The 21456-nt window shown below is 41.1% G+C and overlaps 1 protein-coding gene across 1 annotated transcript in view; it reads right to left on the bottom strand.

The window, feature by feature from the left end:
- The window catches only part of TAF3 (TATA-box binding protein associated factor 3), a 119277-nt gene that overhangs the window by 26521 nt on the left and 71300 nt on the right, over positions 1-21456 (bottom strand). The window contains exon 3 of the mRNA XM_076350299.1: positions 2032-3848. Coding sequence (XP_076206414.1) covers positions 2032-3848 — 1817 coding nt within the window. The remainder of the gene's footprint in view (positions 1-2031; positions 3849-21456) is intronic.

Here is a 21456-nt window from a genome sequence, read left to right as displayed (position 1 = left end):
TGTATAAGCAATACTTCTTTCACCTGAACTAATACTAGTAGTCATATAAGCCCCTTATTGCCATGTGCTGCATTTTTTTTGCTAATCTTCAAGGATTTAGCTTCTTTGCCACATACCTCAGGGCACCAACTGATAAAGCTCTAACTCTCCATTTTTCCAGGACACCAGCAGTGCGGCCTTGCAAAAAATGAAAATCGCTCAAGAGATTTAAAGGGGAAATTTATTTTTAAAATCCTGACTTGCAGCAAAGAGGTGGATTTAAAAAAAGCTTATCTATCAACAATCAGTTTAAATTTTAATTCTATCTAGGGACTCTTTCATGCATTCTAGCTTTAAAGTTTATCTTTTGACAGGGACTTTTTGCCAAGGTAATGGGCAGCTTTGTCAATTTAATTTGTCCAAGTTTTTATTACTGTTGAACTCCTTTTCCTAATATATATATGCTCAGTCTATACCAGAGCTTTACCAGTTTGTATTTGTTTGTGTATCTGTTATACTGCTCTACAGCAAACTAGATACAGAGATTTGCAGAAGAAATGCAAAATCGAATGTATGAAAAACAAGCAACTCATTGTGTCTATTTCATATACACACATGTTTAACTTAAAAAGAAATCTCTGCAGAAATTCTCAGTGAATGACTGACAAAACATCTCAGGCATGAGGGGCAGACAGACAAAATGGGGAACCCGTGAAAGTGTTGCCGCAGTCTAAAATCAGACATTACATTAACATGGACAGCTCGACCACCACCCTGCTGATCACCGACTCATCCACAGCAGATAAATGTTAGTTCTCCAGATCACCCCGATTCTGCACTGAAAAACCATTTGTCAACTTAAAAGATATGTCACGTTTTGAGATCAGCAGTTTGTTTCAAGTCCAGCAGGTAGCACAACAGGGTACAGTGGCCAAAAAGGAAAGTGAGAAATGTCCCAAATCTGAGCTTGTACGAACTGAGTATTACACTCAAAGCAGGATGTAAAGAGCATCTTGGTAAAACCAGAACTTACACAGTGCTTCCTAATGCCAAGGATAGAGATTAGGAAATCCTGTATCCAAGGTTATCACATATGAAGACAATCTCTTTCTTTTCTTCTTTTTTCTTCTTTTTTTAATATTAACAATTTAACGCGTATTATAAGGTGAAGTGACAAAAAAAATTAGAGCAAACCCTGAATTAGGGGGGCTGTTTCTAATGGGATTTCAAATCTGATAACATGCAAATATGCTGGTTTCATTTCTTAAATATTAAATATATTCTCAAGATTAGGTGATAGTGGAAAGAAGAAATTATCTTTGGCTGATGTAAATCAGCAAGAGTTACAGGAGTGGAAGGAGCTCAACCCACTTGAAAACTAGCTCTCCTCTCCTCTCTCTCAAGCATAAGACTCAAAACGAAAGGTGACATTTGAACATTTAGACCATAATTTGAAAACAATTTTCTTACTTCAAACAAATGGGAGCAACAAGGGGGTGGTCTTGCTAAGAGAGGATTCAGCAGCTCTTCTGAACATCTGAGATAACTGGTGAACTTGTTTATTTGAAAGCAGTCTGCTCCTCATTTCTGTCCACCTGGTAATTTACAGACTTCTACAAGCTTTGAAACAGTAGACTTCTAGAAACTAAATGTAAAGTTTATATGGAAGGTATATGGTTGCTGGCCCTACTAGTGGAAACCTACAGAACAAAATCTGTGCACTGCAACACTACATACATTCGTTGTGTGTGTGCTGTTGTTCAGTCTTAGTCCCAGCTTTTCAAAGTGAAAAGTGAGTTGAGGAAAACCAGAAGGACAATCTCACATTTCAAATTCACAAAATTGAACTTCCATTGTTTTGTCTTCCAAAGAGGTGCGACCATCCCTGAAACTCTCGGGGGACGTCTTCCTTGGAGCTGTTATTTTTAAAAAATACCAAACCTGTAATCACACATCTCCTCAAAGCTCTTAAACAACGCTCAGCAGCAAATACAGGAATCCATGTGCATTTTTCAAGCCAGTATGCCATCTCAACTCATCTAAACTGCTTACCTTTTCATGTTTGTGTTTCTCTTTTTCTTTCTCTTTCTTTTCTCTTTCTTTCCTCTCCTTTTCCTTCTCCTTCTTTTCCTTTTCTTTGTCCTTCTCCCTTTCTTTCTTTTTCTTCTTCTCTTTTTTGTCTTTCTTCTTCTCTTTTGGTTTCTCTTTGTCCTCAAACAGTTTTTCAGGAAGCATTGGAGACAAGGAAGGTAACATGCTGGGAAGCCTCATGGCAGTTGGTGTGCTGAACAAGGGCAAAGACATTTCTTTGGGAGGTAACACAAGAGGTGCTGATGGAGCCTTTATCTTATCTTCCTTGCCCTTATCTTTAAGTTTCTCTTTGTCTTTCTTATCCTTGTCTTTTTTGCCTTTCTCTTTCTCTTTCTTTTTATCTTTATGTTTTTCTCTCTCCTTTTTGGTATTGCCATCTTTCAACTTTACTTTTGTGTCAGCATCCTCAAAGTCCTTTAGTTTGAATTTATAGGGATCAAGATCATCATCTTTGAGTAGTTCCTTCCACTGAAATTTTGCTTCCTTGTTTCCTTCCTTGTCTTTATCTTTCTCCTTGTTCTTCTCCTTCTCCTTGTTTTTCTCCTTGTTTTTCTCTTTATCTTTTTCCTTTTGTTTTTCTTTCTTCTTCATTTTTGTCTTCAGCTCCTTTTTCAATTTCTTTTTCACTTCTACTGATGAAGCCAACTTGGTTTTCTCCTCATAGACTTTGAGAAGAGGTTCTGGAGTTGGTGGTGAAGCAGAAGGAGAGGAGAAGTAAGTGAAATTGGTAGGTGGATTAGAAGGTGTCCCCATGTTTGCCTTTCGAATGACCTCATCAATTGAGTCATCCATTGTCCATGAAATGTCTGAACTTGAAGTCCCACCTGAGGGAGGTATTGGAGTTGCTCCTGCCTTATTTGCATTATTGGCAGAAACAGAAGGCTTAGGAGTTGTAGTCTCTGAAATAGAAAGTCTTTTAGGACTGGTAAAAATTTCCCCTTCTGATTCGGAACCAGAGGAAAACTCAAAGGGATCTGGTTCTCGTTCTGCACACGCACGAGCAATCACAGCATCGATTGAATCATCAATGGTCTTGTCCATTACTGGTACTTTCTTAGTCTGGTTTTCAATATTTGGCTTGGTGGCAGGCTCAGGTGGCACCTGTCCTTGTTTTACTTGAATGTTTTCCTTTCCTATCTTGTCACTTAATGCAGCCAGGGGGGTTCTACTTGGTGTTTCAGGCTTGACAGGTAGTTGGGGAACGTGAGCAGGAACCTTTGGACTTTTAGGACTTTTTGGGCTCTTGGCGCGACCTGGTGACTTTTTTTCTTTGGATCCAGTTTTTGGTGAACGTATGGGACTTCCAGTTACCACTGGTGAGGGTGTAGTTTTAGGTGATTTTGTCTTCTGTCCCGGAGAACTTGTTTTGGACTTTGTTTTGGGTACAAACGGCTTTGCCTCTAAAGTTTTGGGGGTTGGCACTTGCGATTTTGCAATGGGAGCCAACATTGGTGGTTCTGGTGAAGGAGGGGCTAAGTCTGTACTGTCCTGAACATGAACTGGAGAAAGCATTGGCGGTACTTTTTGAGTATTTATTGAGCTAAGAGGCTCACGTGGTTCCAAAGCTCCGTCCAAGGTGTCCCCTTTGGAAACAGACAGTTTTGGCCGTTTCACAGGTGGAAATTCCTCAGCATCAGGACTTTCTAACGGTCTCTTGCTCAAGTAATTCTCATCATTAATTGCCTCATCCTCTTCCATATCCCCTTCTTCTTCCAGTGGCACCTGCATGGCCTCTGCAGATGTACCTCCATCGGTAGGCACCTGTTCCTCTTCCTCTTCTGTAACAAAGAACATTTTAAAAAAGCATTAGGATAATTAAAATGTGTTTTACAGAAACAAACATCAGAGCAAACGTTCACATGCATCTCAGCCCATAGGAGATAACTGGCCACCTAACAACTTCTTACTGGTCTACTTGGAAGGAAAGTGTGGTATCTCCTCTGTCTCACACCAGCCACCATCACAACTGGCAGGTGCCCTCATCACAGTGTAACATCAAACCCATGAGCAAAGGATATGAGGGAGAGCTTTCCAATGGTGATAGACCTTGTGGAGCAGGTCCAAAGTGTGAATTCTACCTAAAATCGTCCTGATTATTTCTTACTGCAGTTGTTGGGAACCTGCTTCATGAATAACAATAACAACAACAGCAATAATAATAATAATACCACCACCACCACCACCACCACCACGAACCTGCTTCATTCATTTTAAACGAAGGGAGAGAGGTTGAAGCATTTTTTGCTGTAACAAAGAGGACTGCAAAGCATACATCAAAGTAAAATTCACTGGAATTAGCTGTCTTGCTTATATATCACACAATTTTGACTGCAGATTAACTACTAGGAAAATGTCTTCCTAAACCTGGTTTGTTTTTCCTGAAGCAGCACAGCCTGAAGGTTAAAGCAGAGGACTAAGCCCCATTCAACCTGCCAGGTTCTGTCTCTGATACCATCTTAAGAGCTTGCTGCACACGGACGTTATCTGTTATGATTACATGGGAACACCCCAGCATCGCGTGTGTGCGTGTTGGTTTGGATCAGGAGCACGCCTTTGAAAGGCATCTCCCCATCATCCCCGCTTACTGTTGTTTTGTTTGCATCACGGAGCAATCCTGGAGTCCATATGCTGGCTTCCTGCTATAGTGAAACCAAAGTGAAAGATACGTTGCCAGAGAAATACACCTAACGTGCTCCAGTCGCAAATGGGCATTCAGGCTATGAGACCAAAAAACCAGCTTTTGAAAATAAGCTAAACCTGAAACATGCACAGTGTGGACATCAGGCACCAACTGTTTCAAGCCAGCGTGGACATCACCTGTGTGATTGCTCTGTTTTTTTGTTTAATAGCAATTACTTTTTTTCCCCTGCATATATGACCATCTTCAGTCCTACATGTGTCGCATGATGGTGCAAAGAAAGGAGAAAATTCACTTGAGATCTCCCAGCAAATCCACAGCAGGTTTGAGAAGAAGAGAACCTCTGATCTCCCCAACCACAGCCAAGCACTTTATCCTCTTGGATACACTTGCTCACTTTCAAAATGGAATTATCCAAGCAGAAAAAAAGGATTCTTAGTCTGGAATAAGAATGTCCACACCAGCGTTAACCTGACACATTTATATTTGCCGTAATTACGTCATTACACCTATGCCAGTTAACATTCCTGCGTAGACAACCTCACTTCACTTTACCCCATGAGTCTGTTTACCCACCTGCACAAACGCATGACATTTTGTCTAGCAGGGTTTCTGCGGAAAGATGTCAAGTGCCCTAAGATTCTCACATGAAATACGTAGCAAAAAACATTTATTATGACAGCGGCTAAAACCCAACTTAATGAGCAGGTGGTTTTAAAGAAACAAATGCTGAGAAACTTACAATGTTACACTAACGCCATTTAAAGCTTTGTAAGACAGCATCTTTCTGAAATATCTCTTTTCGAGGCGTTCATTTTCAGGTTTTCTGTGCTGGTGTTTCTCTACTGTAATGTGTCAATGCTCTGATTTAGGAGAGTTGAGTCAAGAGCCCTGGGCTGCAGCACAAATCTTGCCAGCATCACAAATTAAGTAAAATGAGCTAGCAACTCTGGCTTTTGCCAGGGCCCAGAGGATTTACAGCAGCCAGCCCAGAGAGGAGACTTTGCCTGAGGATAAAGTCTTAGCCTTCCGTGAAAAACAGAAATGTTAGGGAGTTAGGTTTTGCCTGGCTGGGCACTGACATTAAATTTTTTAAACTGCAAAGTTAGAGTATAACTGAGAAATCACTGTGGACCGAGCCTGCACCTGCTATGGGGGAAAAAAATCTGCTTCCAGATCATGGAAGTCATTTCAATCTCTGTTTAAGCTGTTGCAGAAATCAGCTGCCTTTATCTGCTCAAAACTGTTTTGGGGATGAAGAATTAGCATTCATCAGATGTCATACAGCACCGGTTGCTACCGAGCAATTCCCTCCCAACCCCATTCAACCTAGTTTGCCACTGAGAGTTTGTTTTCATTTAAAATTTTAAAGAGCGATAAAATTTAAAACAAATACCATACTTTAAAATCCGGATATAGAGGTCTTCTGCCTCGGCTACATGATGAAAAGTGTAGCCAAATTCAAATATGAGGAAAGACAGGGTTTGATCATGCAGACTTTAGAGATAGCAACATAAAACATTTTAATATAAAAAACACGGGGATAAAAAGAGTCAATAAAGTGGAAGAGAAACTACTGCAACGAAGAGCAAAAAAATTACATTTACTAGAAAAATCAGAACATTTATTTGCTAAAGATTTCTGCCCGGTGTCCACTTAAACAGCCACTCTGTTATACCGTGTGTCACGGAAGTGCACTGCAATATTTCATATTTTTGTAACTCCTTCCCATCCCAAGGTGCTTCTCATGTTTTACCTACTCAGGATTGCAGAAAACCAGCAGCTGCTGGATCAAAGGTGAAAAAACAATTTCAGAGGAGGTTTGGAGAACAGGGACCGGAGTTTTGTACAATAAAAAAAGAGCAATGCTTATTTTTTTTTAATAAGGCCAAGTAAAGTTTGCACCGAGCCCACGAAGTTTCTGTGATCTTGTGTGGAGATGCCAGGGAAGGGCAGAAAAGGTTAAAGTGCAGTTTGTAGAGGTGAGACTAGAAATCGGGGTGTCTTGGCTCCAGCTTTCATGCACATTCCTGCAAGCCACAAAGACAACTTAGTAAGGAAGCAGAAGCATTACCATCCCTTTTATATGGACTTGGATTCCCCAAAACATCTGGAAGAAATTGCCTGGGTCAGTCCTGAACAATCCAGGGACTAAGGAAGTTCACGAGCACTTAACTACTGACACACATTCACCACTTTTCAGACATGCTCAGATGACAATCTGGAATCCTATCGTGGTCAAATGAAACCCAAATTTCTCTTGGAACAAGGCCACGGTCTGATCCTCAGCGAGGACTGGTTTTCTGCCAGGCAGCGGCTTTCAAACCTGAGCCACCGCAGCTGTGACCGTGGCAGAAAACAATAAAGCACTTTTTTTTGGGGGGTTTAATTAGAGAAAGTGAAATCTCTGTCTTACGTTCAAGAGCTACAGGCTCTTTTCCCTCCAGAAGGATTCACACAGGAGCAGGAACCAAATACGGGAAAACATCAGCTTTTAAGCGTAATCTGCTTGATTTGGTGATGAGCGTTTAAAACCATGCAGCCACTTTTTCACCTTTGTCCATCTCATTCACTACCCAGCACTTCTCGATGCGCAATCCTTTGTGCACAGGATTGCTTTTTAACTCTCTTTATTGCCATCTCTCCCTATCTCCGGCCACCTTATTAATGATCCGACTCTTGAGTTAGCATCTATAGGTCAAATGGATATCACCTCGGCCATCTGCCCTAATAACTCTCTCCTGTAATGAAAGGAGACTAGAGCGGTTTGGGAGGGTTCTCAAGATAACAGATACATTTTTTGTTGTTGTTGTTGTTACAGAAGTCAGTGCTGGATCAATATTAATGCCCACATTACTAAAGCTATACAGAGCAATTGTTTATTATGTCAGCCGGGCCCATGGGCAAAGCCCGGGTTCAGACGATGCACAGGTTGCAGGAGGGAGGGGTTCAGCCGTCGCAGCGCAGCCCCGAAGGTGAACTTGTCCAACGTCGAAATAAAACAAGCTGACAGCTGTTAGCACGCTGCTTCTGAGAAAACTGTTTGTTAAGACAGCATTTCTTACTGAGCATATTAGGATGTGTAACATCGCCTGTGTCTATGTAACGAGGCAAGTTCTTCACTTTCATGAAAGGATGATTCTGAAGTTAAGGGAGGAAGGAATCCACTCCTCTCTTGACATGGGTCTGCAGCGCGATCTCCAGCAGGTGACACTACGTACTGCTGTCTTCCCATCTGACAAGCGATGGTAATTTCATCTCACAGAGGCGCTGTAAAAGCTGAACTTGATAAATACGTAGCTCCCCGGGATCTCTGGACAGAAAGCATTAGAATCCCAAATGCAAGCCATTGGGATACGTCACCACTTCAAATGCTGGAAATTTTCTTAAGTTGAATAGTTCAGGCAAGAAACCAAAACTCCTGCACTTTTTTAACAAAACACTACTAAAGAAGCACAAAATTTCTTTCTTTGTACATCGTGCTCCTGTAGCACAGCAGGGACTCCAAAACCAAAGGCTTATTGAATATATACTTTCTTAATTTGGCCACAGCTCAGTTTCAGGACAGCAATACTCAACACTTCAGTAATGAACTTCCAAGTTCACGATGATCGAGGGACTATTTGTCCCTAAAACTGACACAGGGGTACAAAGGAACAGAAATTCTGCCTTTATTGCAGAAAAAGAAGTGCAATCACCCGTACCATGCTATCATGCTCTCCTGGCTGCCTCATTAGAGGAGGCTGCACGCATTGCTCTTTCAACAACAGGTCAGATGAAAGTGAAGGCAGGAAAAAATAGATGAAAAATTGAAGAGAAACGCACCTATGTACAGACATTTTTCAAGCAAGAAAACCTATCTCACACACACATATATGTATAAAAATATATATATAAAATTAAAATTGTCATCATCTTGGTCATTACCAGACTTTTTACTTGGTAGCTTCAGAGATAGCAGCATAAGCACTTACAGCTAGACGATGTCCTAAGGAACACAGCAAAGATTGGGACAGACAAGATCTCTGCTCAGCTCTTGACCCTGCCAAAAACTGTCTGTTGGCTGGTATTTAATTTAAGCCAAGTTCCAGTCTCTCTTTCAGAAACTGGATTAATATTCCCCTATGTCACAGGGTGGTGGTAGGATAAAACCATCTGGCTAAGACCTGGAGATCTAAGAATAAACCAGTATTTCTTAGGTACAAGATGAAGCAGAGTCAGACATGCTGGCCTAAAGATGGACACCACTTGTTTAAGAAAGCATAACATGATGTTAGTAACAGCAGCCTCTTACCTCCAATGCAGTGGCTAACGTATTAATTGCACAAAGCTCTGGCAGGTAACAGTTCCTGTGGAAGCCAACTCTTGTTATTATAATAATGCAAGATTTTGCCATTTGGTATTTGATATTAACTTTAGTATGCCAGAAAAACAGTATCAGCTACCAGAACAAACCCACTAGGATACAATTCTGAATGAGCAGATGTTTCCATGTAACTCATACGTGCCTATTTTCAACAATTAAATTTCTTCCATAACCCTTTTCTTTTTAAACAGAATTTGAACATTTTATTTTCTAACGGAATGCAAAATGGCCAGATAAAGATCTATCAGCAGATCACACATTTCTTTCACGCACAGTTCTGCTCATATCAGGTCTCTCTGCTCCTTTGCACTGCATGGTACCAAGTACCTAAGTATGGAAGTTGAAAGCGTCAGGGTTTTTAAGGAAAATCAGGACTCATGAAAGGAAATAATGTGGCAGTGCCTGCACTGAAATCTTCAACCCATCTTTCTTTCCAAGCATATGCTCCTTAGGACCGCATGGATATCGAGCTGAAGGTTTTATACACAAGCCAGCTCAGCCTCTCAAATGCAAGAAAGGAAGCAGTCGTTCCCACCCAACATACGCAACTTTTTAGTGAAAAAAAAAACCCAAAAAACTTCCTGCAGACTTCCAGAATAAGTTTCCTATTGTCTAGATAAAGCATGAGATTAAGCCAAAGATATCGTTTGGGAAATTTTAAGTCAGTCAAGAGCTTAACATCCCTATCATATCCTAATAAGTAGGGGCTTTTGACTTCTGTTAAAAGTGAATCGTTTTTTTCTTCTGCCATGACAGGTTTTATCTCTTTAACTTGTAATAACAATGGCCTTTTCCCAAAACAAACAGAAAGTGTGCTTGTAGTCCATAAAGGAAATTAATGGAAGAGCGACAAAATTCAATCCTGATATCCTACAGGCCCATATCCTTATACCCTACTGCAAAATGGACACACTAAGATACCTGCAATACATTTTGAGCTTAAAATGACAGATTTTATATAGATATATGTGTGTGTATATATGTGTGTTTTATATATATATTATTATATAATGTGTTGGTTTTGGCTGGGATAATTTTCTTCACAGCAGCTAGTATGGGGCTATGTTTTGGATTTGTGCTGGAAACAGGGCTGATAACACTAAAAGGGATGTTTTCGTTACTGCTGAGCAGTGCTGACACACAGTCAAGGCCTTGTCTGCTTCTCACCCCACCCCACCAGCGAGCAGGCTGGGGGGGCACAAGAAGCTGGGAGGGGACACAGCCGGGACAGCTGACCCCAACTGACCAAAGGGATGTTCCACACCATATGACGTCATGCTCAGCATATAAAGCTGGGGGAAGAAGAAGGCAGGGGGGGATGTTTGGAGTGATGGCGTTTGTCTTCCCAAGTCACTGTTACATGTGATGGAGCCCTGCTGTCCTGGAGATGGCTGAACACCTGCCTGCCGATGGGAAGCAGTGAATGAATTAATTGTTTTGCTTTGCTTGCGTGCACGGCTTTTGCTTTACCTATTAAACTGTCTTTATCTCAGCCCATGAGTTTTCTCATTTTTACCCTTCCGATTCTTTCCCCCATCCCACCGTGGGGGGAGTGAGCGAGCGGCTGGGTGGGGCTTAGTTGCTGGCTGGGGTTAAACCACGACATATATATAATTTCTCTGCCATATGAACACAAGTGATCACTGACGTGACTTGTTTACCGAACAGGCGATACAGGAACAGATTTCTCTTGTACTGTATAAAGGAGATCAACCAATGTATTACCAAACCCTGACATTTTCCAGTTGACACTTTCTATGGGAAGAGAGCTGGTGTGTCCAGCTCTGGAGCCCTCAGCACAGGAAAGACGTGGACCTGTTGGAGCGGGTCCAGAAGAGGGCCACAAAAATGATCAGGGGGATGGAACACCTCTCCTGTGAAGAAAGGCTGAGAGAGTTGGGGTTGTTCAGCCTGGAGAAGAGAAGGCTTCGGGGAGACCTTATTGCAGCCTATCAGTACTTAAAGGGGGCTTATAAAAAAGATGGCAGCAAACTTTTTAGCAGGGCCTGTTGTGACAGGACAAGGGGGAATGGCTTTAAACTAAAGGGGGGGTAGATTCAGACTAGATATAAGGAAGAAATTTTTTACGCTGAAGATGGTGAAACACTGGCACAGGTTGCCCAGAGAGGTGGTGGATGCCCCATCCCTGGAACATTCCAGGTCAGGTTGGACGGGGCTCTGAGCAACCTGATCTAGTTGAAGATGTTCCTGCCCATTGCAGGGGGGCTGGACTAGATGGCCTTTAGAGGTCCCTTCCAACCCAAACTGTTCTATGATTCTATGATCAAGGAGCTCATCTTCCACGTGTCTCAAATTTTTCCACTGATATTGCCAGCAAGTTCATTCCAGTGCCTTCTCGGTATGTTCTAAAATGCAGAAACCACAAATACATAAAAAAAAAAAAGAGCTTTCAGGTGTGGCTAGGGTTTTGCATACATAACTGAAACACTGTAAAGAGGACGTTAAAGGTGCCTGAAGTTAAGCATCCAGACTCATTAGTCACATTGGAAAATTTTGGCCCAAATGGGTGGGTGATGCCTTCAACCATCAGTATTAGCCAGGATTGAACGTGGAGGTGTTCAATGGGACTGAGAGACTGGGTGTATACATTTACCAATCACTCCAAAAGTAGTTTTTAACCTGTCCAAGAAGCTACAAGTGGTCGACAAGACACCCCTCCATCCCTAATGACAAAATACATCCATCCATCTTGAAATACAGATGACAGCAATAATCTGGTTCAGGACTCTCAAATTTCCAGACCAATTCAGTTACCTCTCCACCCTGCTGAACAACTGCTTCACACTCTTGATTAGGCATTTCTTGGTAAGAAATCAACGGAGATGAACTTTGAACATCAACACGAGAATAAGAAATCCATAGTTTGCCAGAAACAAACCACAACTACTAAAGCTGTACTTCTACATCACAGCGTTGCTTTAGAAAGAAACAGTCCCATCCTTTCTTTTCTCCTGGTTCAAGCATTTGTGCAGGAGAATGGGGAACTGATTGAGGCTAAAATAAGAAAGATTATCTGTTAGTCTGAACTCAAATCACCGATCTGGTCTGTCATGATACTACTCAAACTTTTGGGCTAGAACAAGCCAGAGGAAAGTCCTGCACCTCCTTTCTTATATCATCACCTTGCCCCTTCTCCATAGCAAAGTGACTTAATGGGCTAACTCAGATGGAAATATATCTGGGGGTGGAGGAAAAAAAAAAAGAAAAGAGAAAGTATTTTTCTGTCCAGTTGGCAAAGTAAAAAGCCCACCTCAGGGTCACACAAGCCTAAGGGTGTGGGAAAGAAGAGCAGAGAGGTGCGGAGCATCACTCTTCGGGCATCAGATCTTGGCTTAGGGTGCAACGTGCAACTTTGGCTTCCAGTGCTGCTTTAGGATACTGGATGCAATGAGAATAACACTTTTAAATACTTACTAGTGGTGGTCCTCATTATAATACTTTTTAGAATATGCCACGTTTATGAAGCCAAACTACCCAGGATTCTTATAATGACACACCCAGCTTCCTGCTGAAGACAAAAAAACAGCGTTGGCAGATTGTTATCAGCTACACTCACAATCTCTCTCTGACCTGACAAAATATCAGTCCTGCATTTGCGCTGCATATAGCAAGCAAAAACGTGTTTCTGTCTCAATACAAAGAGGGACACTATTTTTGCTTTGACTTTTTAAGAGTGGATCAACAGTTTTTGTAGATCACACATACATACACAAATAAATGCATGTGCATGGCAATGCTATGCTAATGTGTCTGGAGCTGTCATGCAGACTTTGGACGGAGAGTAAAAACAACTATAGAAGCATCTTTAGGAAGTGATTGAGCGAGAAGATGTGTGAGAACCAGCCAGCTCCCTATCAGCAGGGCAGCCTTGGTTCAGTGGCTTTGGTGTTGCTCTGAATTACCTGTGATTGAGTCTCTCCCCTGGAATCTGCAGAACAGAGTGTGACGCGAAAACCACCGCCATTTGATCAAAACATACAGCCAGGGACAGAAAACCTCCATAACAAAATTTGGATTAATCCACATGCTTTTTATTTTACTTTTTACTCCCTTTGGGTTGTACGATCCTTGACAGAATCAGGAACTCACCCTGGAGTACGCATGCAGGCGTAGAGGTTTTCTCTTTAAAGGAACATTTTGACTTCTAAAAAATGAAATTATTAGGAAAGACAAGGTAATTAGGCAATGACAATTCATAGAGTACAACCAATCAATAACAGAGTACATTAGCAAGACTGACAGAGGTGTGAAGCCGATACGTTATAAATGGCTCTATACTGACCTGTAAAAATGCAGCGTTTCCCTAACATTCGGCACAATAAAAAACTAAAATGCTATATAAGCAAGCCAACCTGAAATGACACCTAGTATTATAAATGGCCTAATCTATATGTTAATACTGTTGTATCACATAACTGCAGCAAGACTAAGATAACAATATGACTTTGGGGTTTCTATGGCTACATCCTGGGCTAACGTGCCTGAAAGGGCTTGCTGCTGACACCACACAAGCTTTCTGAGTGCTTCTCTTTGGTTATTTATGATATGATTTATGATAACGACAACATCTCCTATTTTCTCCCCTCGTCAGATACAATAAATTGCCATCGTTAATCACCGTTCTTGCTTCAGCTATGATTACAATAGTATAATAGGGCCTAGCTATGGTAATACCGTGTATTAAGGTGTTTTTTCCCCCCCTTTAAAGAAATACACACAAGTAGATCTTTGTAGCCGATGTCATTACCTGTAGTATTTTAATAATCTTCCTGGATGAGAATTTCTGTTACAGCTAAGATTCGGCACTGCTCCTCTTGCAAAGATGGAAATTATGATCTAAAGACTCAAAATCCACATTGTATTATCTGTATCTAACAGATCTAAAATATAATATGAGGGGTTTATATGTATTTTTCTTGACAAAAGGAAAGCAGATGGTCAGTCTTTTCACTTTGCACCTCTGTGTCTAATCTTCCTGGCTGAGCTTCCCAAATCAGCTTTTCAAGTATCACAAATCTTACTAAAAACAAAAACACTGAATCTATATAAACATTTGGAAGGATTTTACAGTGCTTTTCCTTTTATATATTATGGTCTCGTATAAGAAAATATACTGTTCTACCTTCAATAAAATCCTGTGCTGAAAAACACCCAGACTTCTACAAATATTTTAGGAAGCAACTATTTATACCTCCTAGCAGAGGAACAAATTAGGTATTTACTACATTGTACTACCTGTACTTCTGCCATACTTTTTACCTGGCATTGCAGAATTTGTCTGAGTCCTTCACAGATTTGCAACCTACATATGAATTCAGGTTCTTGGATTCGGAAGTGAGCAAATACAGTGATTATTTAATATCTTATTTTGCAACAGAGCTAAAGAACCCCAGAAATGGTAAGGCATAATTGTCCCATAGACATCACACATTTCTTTTACCATATTACTTCAGACCTCACCCTTTCTTCCCAGAAGTTCAAAATTTAACCCCCAAAAGCTTTGCTTTCTGTGTAATGCACCCTTGACAGCAGAACTGTGGTTTAGGGTACAGGTGCTAGAATTTAAGAGTCACATTTCTTGTCCTCAGGAGTCTGAGACAGCAAGTAAGACACAGACATGATGGCACGATGGGGTATTTTAGATTGTATTAATAAGGATATTTCTATTTATATTGCTGCTATAAAGAGCTAACATGCCCCTCAGCCCAGCTCTCACTAGTGACCCGACTCGTTATTGGTTTTGTGGCAAAGGTAGAAGAGATGGGAGGGGAGACGGTGGCAATACTGATCAGTGCAGGGAAGATGTTTGACGTATAAGTGGTAGCATGGGAGAAATGGGAATATGAAGACAGTGTCTCCTATTGAATGATTAGCTCATCTCAAAGTTCAGAGGATAAAGTTCAGAGGATGAACACGGACACTGCTGTGCTAGGTGTGGCACAAAATCCAGGTGGAGAGAGAACAGCTCTGCCAGACAAGGTCTGCAATCAGCTACAATTACCTGCGTCTGCCTGTGACTTGCTTTACTCCCTCAAAAGTAAACCTGGGCTATTTTGGGTATTAATCTGTTATATACTTGCTCACATGATGGAGCTTCTGCAAAAATGCATTACCAGAAGGAAGCTTTGGCTCAACGCAACTTAAAGACCATCATCACTCTTGCTATGCAGGACAAAGATGCAACTTCGCCATCGTAAAAAGGCTGTGAGTGTTTATATCACCTTCAAATAACTTCTTAGTTCAACAACTCATTTGGCCATTAATTGCCTTTCCGCCTCTCCTCCTATTGTGCATTACTTGCACTTGCAAGCGCACGTTCGAAACCAAATGATAAGCTGCTCAGGGCAAGAACCGTATCTGTATTTTTCAAAGTGCTTTGGTTACTTCTGGGTACTATAAAAAAAAAAAAGCAACGGAGCATGTATTTAGAGACTCTTCCATCCATTTGATTGTCTTCATTGGATAAGAAAGGGAAATGAAGTATTTTCCTAGCAATAAAAAAAATATTATATAAAAATGAGAAAAGACTGAGGGAGGGAGAAGTTTATTTTCAATATATGAATTGAGATGTATAAAAATGTCAACCAGATCCTGTGCTCTAGAATAAAATGGGAAAAGTATGTCTACACTGTTACACAAACCCCTGATCTGCGATATCTATCCATAGTGGCACAGATGAACATAAATCACTGAAATTTAACAACAACAACAATAATAATAATAATAATAATAATAATAATAATAATAATAATAAAAAGCCCTGCCATTGACTGGAAACTCCCACTAATGCAAACAGAGTTACTACATCTTCAAAGTAAAAAAGGCACGTGTTCACCCTCTCTCTTACTATATGTATGCATAGTATACCCTGAAGTGTTTACCAAATATTCCAGCTGTTGGGAATGGGTATATCAGCTCATTTCTTTAAGGATACCAGCAGCAATTAGGAATGCTTTTGCCACCCAGAGCAATGCGTTTATTTAAATAGTCGCTAACTCAGAAACACAAATGCAGTTGCAGCTTACGACTTTGAACAGCATCCAAAGTCTTCACGAATATGTGCTGACAACGCACACCCCGGGACTTCAGTACTCTGAATTGGTAGTCGTGTGTCTTGGTACATACATGAAAACCCACATTTGCTGGGAAGAATTCTGAGATACAATACGAATCCCGTAACAAATATAATCTTCTTGATCTAGCAGAGAAGGAAATCACTGATGATAAGGCTTTAATAAAGCTTGACAAGCCTCAAAATTAAATTTGCTGGGAAGGGTTCACCCCCGAAACAGATACTTTCAAGCTGTCTTCACGAAAGAAGCCAAGGAAAGACTTAAAGAGAGAAAATGTTTACTTTAAGAGTTTTTTTTCTTACAGCTACAAATCCAATTAGTGACTCTCTTTGTCTTTCAGCCTCTCTGCTTTTAGTCTGTATTGGAGCAGATGTGTGTCCCCGGCTCTCCTTGTAACCCTGCCCTGCAAAAGGTGCCCATAGGCAGAGAGAAACCTAACCAGGGCTGCGTGATCACCTATACATCTAGACAGCAGCGCTTCTCAGGCGGCACTCAACAGCCATTTGAAACCGGATCGGACAGCCCTATGCTAAGGCGGGTTCAAAATGCTGCTGTCAGCACCGCTGGAAAAAAAGTGCTACGAGAGCATGGGGTGACCGTGCTGAGTAATAATTCTGTGGGCGGCTTCCCACTCCAGCACGGAGCTCAATTCAGGAGGCCGTAGGAAAATTTAAACCACATCCAATTTAAAACCTCTGCTTTTTTTTCCAGCGACCTTATAATTTTTCAGGGAGAGCTGCTAAAATCTATTGCTTCTTTCCATAGGGCCTCATGGATCACAGCAACATCTTCAAATAAATCTCACTTCCAAGGGAGCTCAGAGGCTAAAAACAGAGCAAAGGAGTCTGTTGGATGCTCTTACCATACAAGAGCTTTTTGGGGGACAATCGGAAAGACCTCGTGGTCTTTTGCAAAGCCACAGCCATGAAAACAATCTTATGCTTCTGCAGCTGTTGCAAGCCTTTGTAGGACAATTAAGCTAAGCAAAAAGCAGTGTAAAAAAACAGAGAAAAAGAACAGAAGAGAGATTCAGAGATATCAGAGTTCTGCATGTACACTAGGAGAGCTGGGGTGACAATCGCACAAAGGTGAAATGATTTGTGATACGCTTCTCTTGGTATTACTTGCGATGGATGCAAAATACGAGAGCATGTTTTTGTGGAAAATTTGGTGAGTTTCAAAATATTGTCTCTGTTTAGAAACACTCCAACCCATTTTTTTAAATGAAAAATTACAGCTCTGACAACGACCTCAAAGCCAACGTCGCGTGATGCTGCACTTTACACTCAACTCCCTCTTAAGTATGCAGCAGCCTTCATTCTGATGCAAGGTCTGCCCCAGTGCTCCCAATGACCTTGGTAAAATTCTTAAAACAAAACAAAAACAAAACCAAAAAACACACAAAAAACCCTTCAGGACCTCAGGCTCTAAAGCTATTTTAGAATTAGCTTTGAATAATTGTCCCACAATAGGAGTTTTCTTGATTAATTGCTTAAGATAAGGCCTCCTTTTCCTTGCTGGCCTCCAGTGACTCCCTCTACTTCCCATAATCACTTTTGTCTCAGTCTCCTGTTCACTGGGAACTGCTAAGAGAAAAATCAGAGATACACCAACTCCATTACCTGAGGATTAGCCACGAGATAACCCTATGTATTCCATTACTGACCATTATTTGAGTAATTATTCAATCAAGTTTAGACCATGTGAAAGATGCACTAATTGTTTTGCAAAGCTGGCCCAAGCTGTATATCTAAGGGATGCCACTTGTGTCCTTTAACAAAACAAAAATGATGTGCTGATTACAAAGGAAAATGAGAAGTGGTTTTATATTGAACACTGCTTTTTTAAAAAAAAAAAACTAATTAGGCTTAACTAGAAGTTAAGGATCTATTTTGATCAAGTTTCTGCACAAGCTGGATTGTATACATACTTGATTACGGAAATTTTGCAGGATATTGCTCTTCCATCTGGATTATTTAAAAAATGGTACTTGGCCATTAGTTTTCTAGCAGTTTATGAGATAAGCATCCTGAATATAGGGAAAGAAGGGATAGTGGAGAAACAAACAAAGAGCCAGTAACCAGCAGGCTTAATTTAAACAAGAAACTTGTGCACACACATCAGTACTAGACTCAGAAGGCTTGATACCCTGATTTAAACTGAATTAATGTCTTTTAGCTAAGTCATATTTTTCTTGGACACACGGGAGAAATGAAAAAACCCTATGAAAACAAATTTAGCAAAGGAATTGGCTTCAGTAGGCAGTTTTACATAACATTAACTTTTCACTCAGACATTAAAAAAAAATCTTTCATTTTAGAGTTGTCGGATTCCCATGTAATTTTCCTCTTTCATGGACCAGAGACTGGTACACTACCAGGTGACTCCCTGCCGACAGGGAACTGAAATTCCCAGGGACACCAGCCGATGCCCTACAAAGACCCCCAAAGAAGCCACAAACTAAAGACAACTTCTTCATCTTGAGATACAAAACTTCCCTTAGCTAACAAACGCAGAAAAAGCATTTACAGCTGATGCAAAATTAATCTGTAACTATTTATTTGATCATCTCCTTCGTCTTCTTGCCACACTTTCTAAACCCGTGTTCTTAAAACCGCCACCGTCAAACAAAATCTACAGCCTTTATTTTTAAAAGCCCATCAGCCTTCCAGCTCCAGCAGATCTCATATAATACCTTGTATAAGCTATTTTCTAGATGTAGTTTCCTCGTAATTATAAGTGCCATTCTGGTAGATAGATATAACCAGCCCTTGTTAGCACCTGGAAGGGTAGTTTGGCAATTTTTAATCTAGGTTGCTTGACTGTCTTCCAGCTCTTGGCTAATGCAGATAAAGCTTCCACATGGCTTCCATAAACTCAGACCCTTACCACCTCTGTCTTCATGAGTTCTGGGGGGTGGAGGGGAGATTTATCTACGGGAGTGAGCACGAACTGTTGGTATTCTCGGGATTCAGGCAGAATGAAGCGTGCTCAGCCGTGGGGAGGGAGCTCCTTCCAAGCTAGGATTAAAGCCAGTGGTAGGGAAATTTGGGTTTTAATGGATAAATTGTTGCATATGCTCAGCCAAACACCTTTGCTGATGAAGGGGACTTGAAATTCGGTGGGGAGGGGATTATCCTCCTGCGGTGGCACGTAATTTTTAAGAACACCCCCCTATTAATCTAGTTACGTGCCAAATAGTAAGCAGCAGTTTGACCCAAATCCTATTAGCAACAACAATCTGTCACTACCTCCTCTCCCCAAAATGAAATACACTCTGGGATGCGTTACAAGAGAAATAAATTGAAATGCGGGAGGTTCTCTGCATTAATTCTCCCCCCTCCCAATTCAAATTGTAAATTCACGGGGCAGGGACCTGAATTATGTTTGTAAAGCACTGCCTTCACCCACACCGCTGCATGAATAAGTCATGAACATAAACAACACTAAAGATTTTCTTTCCCATTTCTTTCTTCTTTTTGTTCTGATTCTCTGTTTTCTCTCATCCTTGCATTTTCCTCCTTTTGTTTGGTCTTCATTGCCTGCTCCTTCCAAAACCCAGAAAATATTACCGTTTTTCTGCCTTTTTCTTGTCCCTCATTCTAAGCTTTCTCTTTTGCTAACATTTAGCAGAAGCATAAAAACCAGAAGAGGGAAGAACACATTTGCTTTTCATGTCACTCGGGATTTTTTTCATGAAGGAGACTGGTGGCCAAAGGCAAGACTGAAGCAAAGGGTAAAGGACAAAACATCCAGGAAGCCAATGAAACACTGGACTGTAAGAAGTACTGAGAAGAGGGAGAGGAGATAAAGAGGAGTTACACTAAATAAGTATTTCAGGGGCAAAATGAGGAAGATGGGACAAATAAGGATGTGGACACATGGTCAAAGCGACTGTGGAACAAGACAGAATGTGAATGGGGAGCAATTGCTTGCTAGTTTGGTTTCTCCATCACATAATGCTAAACCCTGCAAGCTTTGGGCCTCGTTTAAGGAACAGTTTAAGGAGAGTCTCTTCACTCCTGAGTTCTTCCATCTCACACCTGTCATGGCAAATGCTGTGGCTTCATTTCTTATGCATGTCCAGAAAAATAAAAAATGCCTGAGGATACTCTTAGATAAGAAGCTGTTCAGATGTGACGTATCTCAGCAGTTATTAAAAAGTAATTACACCTCATATTCTCATGAAGCATTCATTACTCTCAGAAGGGATTTAGATATCTTTCAGATATATAACTTTTGCAGATCCTGCTTTATTATTCATATGTTATAGTAGAAACCAGGAATAGCTGAAGAATCCCAGTTTGGTCACTAAGTTATAGATTGCCTTGCTTAAAATGGTGAGTTCAGTGTCACCATGCCAAACCACAAGAACATATCCATCTAGCACATTACGGCCAAGATGAAGTAGCTTACAATCTCTTGGGTTTTTCTGGTTTCTACTCTAATGCTCAAGAGCATGAAGTTGCTTGCAATGATCAGCAGCTTGGAACACGGGGTACCGACACTGTCTAAGACAGACTACCTTGAAATGCGGTTGCATGTTACCCTTGCCTCAAGCACAGCCATGCTCTGACATTCGTCCCACAGCATCCAGTGGCCGTGCAGCCACACGGCAGCTCAGTTCAGTGAGCTGAAGGAAAAGCCAAACAACCCTCTCCCTCCTCCCTGAAAAAAACAACTTTTAGCCTAATCAACTTGTTTAACCAACTCAAAGGAAAGGGGGAGAAACAACCAGCCAGAGATGAGAGCATGCCTGCTCCTCTTGGCAGTATCCCACAGCTACAGCAGATAAACCTTCCGCCCAGCACGTAGCAGCCTATGTCAGATGTGGGGGTATCAGTCCTCTGACTTAAAAGAACGGCACACGATGAAAACACAACGTTCAAGGTCAGCATATCACACTATATATACACGATTTCTGTTGCTAACTTTGCTTTTTGTGTTTAGTAGACCTACGAGCCCTTTCAGGTGAGACGGGACTTCCTTCATCTTCTCTTAAGGGTAGGTACGGATGCTTGTGTACCGATTCAGCCTCTTGCTGCAGACCGAAAAAGTTCAGGAGAAGACTTATTCAGATCTCTTACTTTGCAGTAGGACAGAGGATTCTTTTTTCAACTGGGGCAGGAGATTTATTTATTTTTCCCGAATGGCATCTTTGACTCCGCAGAGATCACTCCTCAATTTACCTTCTAAATTTTGTTTTGTTTCCCCCTCTTTGCACCATATTATTCCCTAATAAAGTGGGAGAAGGAAAACCCTTTCCTCTCTCCCTCCCACCAAGAACT

This window comes from Aptenodytes patagonicus, chromosome 1 (genome assembly GCF_965638725.1).
Source record: "Aptenodytes patagonicus chromosome 1, bAptPat1.pri.cur, whole genome shotgun sequence".
NCBI classification, from domain to species: domain Eukaryota; kingdom Metazoa; phylum Chordata; class Aves; order Sphenisciformes; family Spheniscidae; genus Aptenodytes; species Aptenodytes patagonicus.
The sequence above is the reverse complement of the archived record's forward strand: the minus strand, read 5'-3'. Positions and strand labels throughout refer to the sequence as shown.